General features: G+C 43.3%; 2 protein-coding genes across 2 annotated transcripts; both read left to right on the top strand.

The window, feature by feature from the left end:
• Positions 1–4,479: 4,479 nt before the first annotated feature.
• On the top strand, positions 4,480–5,654 carry LOC117653399 (spastin-like). Its single transcript, XM_034399044.1, has 5 exons — positions 4,480–4,598; positions 4,682–4,799; positions 4,943–5,071; positions 5,148–5,339; positions 5,431–5,654. The coding sequence occupies exons 3-5, from the start codon at positions 5,048–5,050 to the stop codon at positions 5,617–5,619; spliced, it is 405 nt and encodes a 134-aa protein (XP_034254935.1). The 5' UTR covers positions 4,480–4,598; positions 4,682–4,799; positions 4,943–5,047; the 3' UTR covers positions 5,620–5,654.
• Positions 5,655–6,209: 555 nt separating this feature from the next.
• LOC117653398 lies at positions 6,210–8,121 on the top strand. Its single transcript, XM_034399043.1, has 7 exons — positions 6,210–6,293; positions 6,546–6,804; positions 6,915–7,011; positions 7,094–7,227; positions 7,307–7,481; positions 7,560–7,632; positions 7,709–8,121. Exons 2-7 carry the CDS (start codon positions 6,553–6,555, stop codon positions 7,785–7,787), a joined length of 810 nt encoding a protein of 269 aa, XP_034254934.1. The 5' UTR covers positions 6,210–6,293; positions 6,546–6,552; the 3' UTR covers positions 7,788–8,121.
• Positions 8,122–8,359: the final 238 nt, after the last annotated feature.

The following is an 8,359-nucleotide window of genomic DNA, read 5'->3' on the forward strand; positions in this document are numbered from 1 at the left end:
GACGAGGAGAACAAGAACCAGTACACACAAGGTCGCTCCGACGCGGGAAAGTTTGAATTTTGGTGTCCCAAGGTCATAAGCATGCGTTACAAAGTCGTATCTTTGAAAGCCGATATCTCCCGAACCGAGGAGGTTAAGGTTCAACTTGAGTTCGAAAATGTAGATATTGACGAGGAGAACAAGAAACAGTACACGCAAGGTCACTCCGACGCAGGTAAGTTTGAATTTTGGTGTCACAAAGTCATAAGCATACGTTACAAAGTCGTATCTTTGAGAGCCAATATCTGCCGAAGGGAGGTGGTTAAAGTTCAACTTGAGTTCGGAAAATGTAGATATTGACAAGGAGAACAAGAAACAGTACACACAAGGTCACTCCGACGCAGGAAAGTTTGAATTTTGGTGTCCCAAGGTCATAATCATGCGTTACAAAGTCGTATCTTTGAAAGCCGATATCTCCCGAACCGAGGAGGTTAAAGTTCAACCTGAGTTCGGAAAATGTAGAAATTGACGAGGAGAACAAGAAACAGTACACACAAGGTCGCTCCGACGCAGGAAAGTTTGAATTTTGATGTCCAAAAGTCATAAGCATGCGCTACAAAGTCGTATCTTTGAAAGCCAATATCTCCTGAACCGAGGTGGTTTAAGTTCAACTTGAGTTCGGAAAATGTAGATATTGACGAGGAGAACAAGAACCAGTACACACAAGGTCGCTCCGACGCGGGAAAGTTTGAATTTTGGTGTCCCAAGGTCATAAGCATGCGTTACAAAGTCGTATCTTTGAAAGCCGATATCTCCCGAACCGAAGAGGTTAAAAGTTCAACTTGTGTTCGGAAAATGTAGATATTGACGAGGAGAACAAGAACCAGTACACACAAGGTCGCTCCGACGCGGGAAAGTTTGAATTTTGGTGTCCCAAGGTCATAAGCATGCGTTACAAAGTCGTATCTTTGAAAGCCAATATCTCCCGAACCGAGGAGGTTAAGGTTCAACTTGAGTTCGAAAATGTAGATATTGACGAGGAGAACAAGAAACAGTACACACAAGGTCGCTCCGACGCGGGAAAGTTTGAATTTTGGTGTCCCAAAGTCATAAGCATGCGTTACAAAGTCGTATCTATGAAAGCCGATATCTCCCGAACCGAGGAGGTTAAAGTTCAACTTGTGTTCGGAAAATGTAGATATTGACGAGGAGAACAAGAACCAGTACACACAAGGTCGCTCCGACGCGGGAAAGTTTGAATTTTGGTGTCCCAAGGTCATAAGCATGCGTTACAATGTCGTATCTTTGAAAGCCGATATGTCCCGAACCGAGGAGGTTAAGGTTCAACTTGAGTTCGAAAATGTAGATATTGACGAGGAGAACAAGAAACAGTACACACAAGGTCACTCCGACGCAGGTAAGTTTGAATTTTGGTGTCACAAAGTCATAAGTATACGTTACAAAGTCGTATCTTTGAAAGCCAATATCTGCCGAAGGGAGGTGGTTAAAGTTCAACTTGAGTTCGGAAAATGTAGATATTGACGAGGAGAACAAGAACCAGTACACACAAGGTCGCTCCGACGCGGGAAAGTTTGAATTTTGGTGTCCCAAGGTCATAAGCATGCGTTACAAAGTCGTATCTTTGAAAGCCGATATCTCCCGAACCGAGGAGGTTAAAGTTCAACTTGTGTTCGGAAAATGTAGATATTGACGAGGAGAACAAGAAACAGCACACACAATGTCGCTCTGCATGATTTTTACCGTTTTTCGGTAAGTATAGTCCGTTTGCATGCGGTATGCCTATTTGGGATTTTTGTGGCCACAATTTTGTGGCCACAATCACGCTCGTCAAAATCGGTTCGTGTGAACGATGTGCGCCGAGCCTCTCCCTTCATGCTGCCGCTTCCCCCTCCGTGCGACCACCCTTGACTGGAATGGACATGTCAAATCTTAGAATCCCGCCGCTCCGCGCCGCTCCGCTCCGCGCCGCGTGACTCCGACAACTTTTCTTGGCACCACGGTGGGGTCACTCGTGTAAATTTTGTCAGAAGGTCAGAAACATGTCTGAAATCCTGATTAAAATTCGCGCACCTCTGAAAGCTGAAATTCTGAAAACTGATGCTGATGTTCATGGCCAGAGTTCTGCAGAATGTCAGAATATGTTTTCAGCTTTCAGAGGTGCGCGAATTTTGATCAGGTTTTCAGACACGTTTCTGAAATTCTGACAAGTTTTACACGAGTGGTGGGCCCGTACAGTCTCGGCAGGAATGAACCGAGGGGCAGGATCTTCCGCTGCCCCGGGACCTCCTGCTGCCCCAGAGGAGGCGCGGCGCAGACCCCCTGCCGTTCAATCCCAGTCCAAATATAAAATTTTTGAAGGATTCAAAATTCGACTTTTTGAATACTATATTCGGAATCCTTGGAATCTAGCGGTTAAAATGATATTTTAAAAATCTAAATTCCGTTAATTACAAAAAATGATAAAAATTTCGAAACATTGACTTTTCCTGGAGCATCTACTTTTACATTTGGCCACGCTGATGAAGAGGAAGTGATTCCATAAAATAAGAAATGAAAAGCATCCACGACCCCCCCCCCCCTCCTTACCCCTCTCTTTTCTTGACCCGTTACGGTTATTCAAAAGCGAAGGTCCTGGTCCTTGGCTCTTTACAGACGCGATGTGGCGCTCGTTGTGTGTGTAACGAATCGGTTCGAGGAAAGCCTTTCATCGTCGCGGACGTTGCCCGCGCGTGTGCGGCGTGCGCGGCCTTGGTTTTAGGTAGTAGAATAATTATGCAGCTCTGTCGAAGGCAAGGGGGTTGCGGGGGCGAGGGCAGATTTTCATTGTCTTTTGCATCACGTGACACAAGAGTGGGAGAAAATGTAGAGCTCTCTTTTGGCCCCGAAAGAGCACTGGACCAGCCCTGTGAAACGCACATTGCAGGTAATGTACAGTCGATTTGGCATGAGTCCTTTACACTTGTGGACATTTGTCTTCATGCCATTTTGTCTTGCAGGACATAGTGGTGAATCCACTTATTCGCCCAGACATCTTTACCGGGCTGAAAAAGCCCGAAAAGGGTGTTCTACTATTTGGCCCTCCAGGCACAGGGAAAACGTTGATTGGTGAGAATGGCATGCTTCAATTCCTTCGTTCCCTTATTTGTTAAAGAAGATTAATTTTCTTTCTTGGCCCGTCCCGTTTATTTTTTGTAAAAAAATGACGGAGGGACGGGCATATAGTATGATGCATGCTGTGCGTCCGTTCGTTCGTTCGTTCGTCCGTTCGTTCGTCCGAGGACTTCCCGTGGTCCGATCTTGACCAAATTTGGTATGCAGCCTCCTTGGGTGACCCTTAGAACCGCCCGGTGGCAGCAAATCCGATCCGAGCCCCGGGGGCGCTGCTGCAGGTGCATCATGGTCTACATGGGGTCGAGGAGGATCTCGGCAACGGATGCAGCTAGCAGGGCATGTAGGGGTATTTTTGGAATCGGTGCGACGAGAAAAAACCAATGGTGCCACTTTCGAACGAATCGGAGAAGTTCGGACCCGGGTTCAAATCCCAGTGGGGTATTTTCGGAACATTCTTTTTATTCGAGTTTTTGCATTGTTTCTGATGTTTTTGAGGGTGCTGATGACGAAAACGACATTTATTTTGACCCTAGACCCTGGTTTAAATTCGTCAGGGTTAAACAAAGGCGAAATTCACACATTTGTTAAGGGGGGACCCTGGTGAAAAAATCGCCAAAATTCCAATAAATAGTATTTTCAAAGTTCATAGATAAAAATGTGCATAGAAGGTTTCAGATTCAACAGGTTGAACACCTTTAAGCTAAAGGGGTAGTTTTTTTATCATTTGGAAGGAAATAACATTGAGATCAGTTGTCGTTGGCTTCTACGCTCAACTTCACAGCTTTGCTCAGTCGACAAAAAATTTTGTCGTAGAAAGACTTCCTGCGTTCCTGGTTGACACCTACATGAGTCGTCTTGCATGGACTCTATTCATTGATGACTTGTCGAAAAATTTTAGTGACGGAATCTTGATATCAGCCCTACTTTTTTTAAAACACACCTAAAAGTTTGAAAAAAGGGAAAAAAATCACTTTTTTCTTAATGTCAAAATTTGAAAACTCATATCTCAGGACAGAAGTTGAATTTGAAAATTCCGTCACTAAAATCTCTTCTATACATCTTTAGGATAACCCAAAAAAATTTTCAAGACTTTCCGTCCCAATGAAAGACGCAGGAAGATTTTTCCCCAACGCTCCAAAAAACACTAAAAAGCCACTTTTCTCAGAGACCGTTCAACATTTTGGATTGAATTTTGTTTTGGGAACTCACCATAATGAACCTAATAATTAAGCAAAGTTTCAACTTCCTGGGATTATTTTGAAGCCTACTTGAAAGTTTCACCAGGGTCCCCCCCCTTAATGTACGGGACGGGCCAAAGTTGCCGATGTATATCGCTACTTTTCCTGTTATTTTATTTAAAATTGTTTAGGAAAATGCCTTGCGTCTTTGGGAGGCGCAACCTTCTTTGCTATCAGTGCAGCCTCTGTGACTTCAAAATGGGTAGGAACTGGTGAGAAGCGCGTGAGGCTTCTATTTAAGATTGCAAGGTAAGAATTAAATTGAGTAATTTTAAGAGTGAATGTCTCCTTTGTTTTGACTAGACAATTTTTTATAATGTCTGGGTTTGCAGAGTGCTTCGCCCGTCCATAATCTACAAAGATGAAGTTGATTCTATATTATCATCAAGGGGGGAAAGCAAGGAGAATGAATGCTTGTCTAGATTGAAAACTGAGATTTTGGCATCACAGGTAAGACCTTTATGATGATTCAAAAATATGACCCATTATAACAAACAGCCTGAGTTCATTCCTGGCAAAGTGAAGAATCCCATAGCTTTGCTTTCCCAAATTGACTTCGTTTCTTTCTTTTGAGGAATGAATTTACTTTCCAGGACGGCCTATCATGCTCTGACAACGATGGTGTGCTTTTGATTGGAGCAACAAATCTGCCACAGAAATTGGACTCAGCAGCAAGAAGAAGATTCACATCCAGACTCATGATCCCACTTCCAGATGCAGAGGTAATCTCAAAATAAATGCATGAGTACTTAGCACATTTCTTAATCCCAATTATGATAATATCCTTTGTATGCTTAGGCGAGAAGAGCACTCATGGCACATGACATTAAAAATGACAATCACAGCATTGATGAGGATGGTATGTCCATGATTGTGAAGAAGACTGAGGGGTATAGCGGGGCAGACCTCCACACTGTTCTGAAGGATGCTGCGAAAGCCCCAATCAGGGAGCTTACCTCTTTGCAGCTCAGGACCATTCCTCTCAATAAGGTTAGTGTCCACCATTTTACTGAACAAACATCTTACTGCATCAAAACCTTGTCACACACAGAAGTATGTAATACAATCAATTTTCTTTCAGATTAGACCGTTTACCGTTGATGACGTGTTGGAAGTATTAAAGACTAGGGGTACGCGCCGTTTAGTTTGGGCGCGTAGTGTGGCTGAGCGATGCGTCTGTCTGTCTAAAATTCTGCTCCCTTTTAACAGATTTGACGTTGGAAAGCGTCACTCAATTCCTCATTATACCGCCCAGGAAAACACTTTTTAAGGCGGGCTCTGTTGGCGCAGACGCCTGATCAGGTCAGGATAGGCAAGCCCGCTTCACGTGCTTGTTCGCCGGGCTTGCCTATCCTGCTCCCCACAGGCGTACACAGGCGGCCTCACGTCACAACGTCCCACTTTGATGTATACAATGTGTGGCACTGGACACCCTCAAGGGCACATGCATATTCGCAGTTAAAAGCACATTCTTTTACGGTGAAGGAGTGAAAAAACCACACACAAACACGCACACACACAAAAAAAAAACAGTTACTGTATAAAAAAAACTGACAAGTTCTAATTGTTGAAAATGGATCTCACGACCGATGAAAAGTGATTTTGAGGAAGCTTTGAACGCCTGAAAGTTTCTTTGTGGCGACGCAGTTTGCATACCATTTGAATTTTGAGATCCTTGGGTACAGCCCAAAATACCAACCACAGCAGATAAGGTAAGTATTCTGATTACGACAAAACAATTGCATATCTCAGGGCCCATCTTGTCATTGTTTAGGTCCCTAAAGGTTCTCGTAATATTTCCTTAAATTTCCTTTAGTTCAGAAAACGTATGACCAAATAACAAATTTAGACTGAATGGTTTTGTTACGTTGGCTACATTGTCAGATGTAAACGGCGGGTAACGGAAGAAAGACCATTTGTTTACGAGGACTGGACCGCCAAAAGGTATGTTTCTCTTCACGCTACTAAAAAGGTTCAGACATCAGAACGATCAAATTTACAATAAGTTTTGATGTGGAAAAGTGCACACGAAGTGATTTGTCATGCAGCAGCACCCGAAGGATTAGTTAGTCAGCACTAATCGTGAGCTGCTCGAAACTTGACTCAGCAGTGTTGTAGCCGTTGGCCGAAGCAGATCGCCACAAACAGTCAAAACACACTTGTATGCTCATCTGTGTTCTGCGATTCTTTCCACAGAAACGATATGTCGGATCAAAGTTTTGTGGGCATCGTGCCGCGTGGAGAAGTGGCCGGGCTGTTCGCGCAGTTCCTCAACCAGAGTGGCGGCGGGAAGGCGCCCTCAGGACGGCGGGAACGGGAAGCGGAGTCCGGGCGGCGCGAAGGGCGTCGTCGTCAAAGCCAGCGGCAGGAGAATCCGCGCCAGCAGCACCGTGGCCCGCAGGAACGGCCTTACTCGCGTGGACCACGCCCACGCCGAACACTGTCACACGACTTGGTGAGTACGATTCGCCAGTATTTTCATCGCTGTCTCTTTCTCACCCAACGGCACGCCCCGCCATGTGCGGAATGAACCCTCTGTGAATGTTTCTCATTTTTTCTGTGTAGCTTCCACTTTGGAATGGCCACCAAATATTCGGTGATAGCATGATGTTGCGGTTTGCGGGGCTCACCACATCTGCAAGGCCATCCTTCAACAAATCTTGTAAAAAAAATTACTATGATAAAATTTGAAACAATTTATTTTACTTATTAGTAACTAATGTTTTTTTTTTTGTCTTTCGCAGTGAATGCCAACCAGCTTGGTTACTGCGTCAGTGGGCAGACCAGCGGTCAACTTCTCCGCTTCATGAAAAGCAAACAACGCCCAAAGATGGCAAAGAAGGCGATTCTTATGATTGGGACGAATAACATCCTGAAGGTATGTCAAATCCTATCCACCTCTGTTGTTTTAGTTTTTTTAAATGGGAACTAATATTCTATTTGGTTATCTACTTTAGCGAGTGCCTCTAGAAGAAAGCAAAAGAGCCCTCTCAAATATCGTCGAAGAATTGAAAAAATCAACTGACAAGCTGATAGTGATGACTATACCCCCAGTTCCAAAGCTAATGAAAGACAAAACTGCTGTGGAGGCTATCAAATCTTATAACTTATGCATAAAAGCAATTCCAAACTGTAAGTTAAAAAATGCAGTACTGATGAAAAACTATATTATAGTTGAATTTTTCTAATGAAAGGTGTTCTTTGTTTCAGCTGATGGAATAATTGTTCAGGACATAAGTCCCTTATTTTATGAAGAGAATACCATAAGGATGGAATTGTTTGAGTAAGTAGATTATCTATCAATTCAATATATTGGATACTTTGGATTAAGTGCTGTAATTGTAATTTTATTTTTCCAGGACTGATCAAATTCACTGGACCAGAGCTGCGATGCAGATGGTAGCTGAACAGCTGAAGGAGACCATTCTATTAAGTTAGTTAGTCAGGCAAGCTCATGATGTTCCTCACTGCTTTGGTAAAAAATAATAACTATGATAATAAATAGTTACTCTCAGAATGTAATGTATATCAGAATGTGATTTCATGTCATGAAATAATAGATTGAAACAATGTTCAAAGACAAAACTTGAGTTTATTGGATTAGATTATTATTTACCAGTCAATTGGAAACAAAATACACTATTGCATACACACAAGAGAGAATGAACTCACTTGATCAGGGCACAAAAAATGTTGTGGCAGCCATTTGCACTGATTACGAGAAACTTTCCAAAACAGACACGAATACAAGATCGAAGTCCACAGACTAATCAGTCGAGACACATTGAAACGGGGGATCTTCACTTATCCTAAAACTCACTAGCCCTAATGCTCACTCACCCTAATTTCACTAGGCCTAATATGTACATGGCCGAACGGGTTTGGAGTGCGGTTTCACTCACCCTAATTTTCACTTGCCCGAATTGTCACATGCCCTAAATTTCTGGTGCTGAGCCGTTTTCCAATGGTGTGGGTGCTTTGTTTCACTAGACCTAATTCTCATTTACCCT

Source organism: Thrips palmi, unplaced genomic scaffold (genome assembly GCF_012932325.1).
Source record: "Thrips palmi isolate BJ-2018 unplaced genomic scaffold, TpBJ-2018v1 HiC_scaffold_8, whole genome shotgun sequence".
Classification (NCBI taxonomy): Eukaryota; Metazoa; Arthropoda; class Insecta; order Thysanoptera; family Thripidae; genus Thrips; species Thrips palmi.

What these genes read in the sequence shown, in the direction of transcription:
- LOC117653399 (XM_034399044.1), top strand. Translation starts at nt 5,048, where the DNA reads ATGATCCCACTTCCAGATGCAGAG. An exon ending in TCCCACTTCCAGATGCAGAG is followed by an intron (nt 5,072 to 5,147) that starts GTAATCTCAAAA and finishes TTGTATGCTTAG; the next exon opens with GCGAGAAGAGCACTCATGGC. An exon ending in GGACCATTCCTCTCAATAAG is followed by an intron (nt 5,340 to 5,430) that starts GTTAGTGTCCAC and finishes ATTTTCTTTCAG; the next exon opens with ATTAGACCGTTTACCGTTGA.
- LOC117653398 (XM_034399043.1), top strand. Translation starts at nt 6,553, where the DNA reads ATGTCGGATCAAAGTTTTGTGGGCATCGTGCCGCGTGGAGAAGTGGCC. An exon ending in GCCATCCTTCAACAAATCTT is followed by an intron (nt 7,012 to 7,093) that starts GTAAAAAAAATT and finishes TGTCTTTCGCAG; the next exon opens with TGAATGCCAACCAGCTTGGT. An exon ending in CATAAAAGCAATTCCAAACT is followed by an intron (nt 7,482 to 7,559) that starts GTAAGTTAAAAA and finishes TCTTTGTTTCAG; the next exon opens with CTGATGGAATAATTGTTCAG.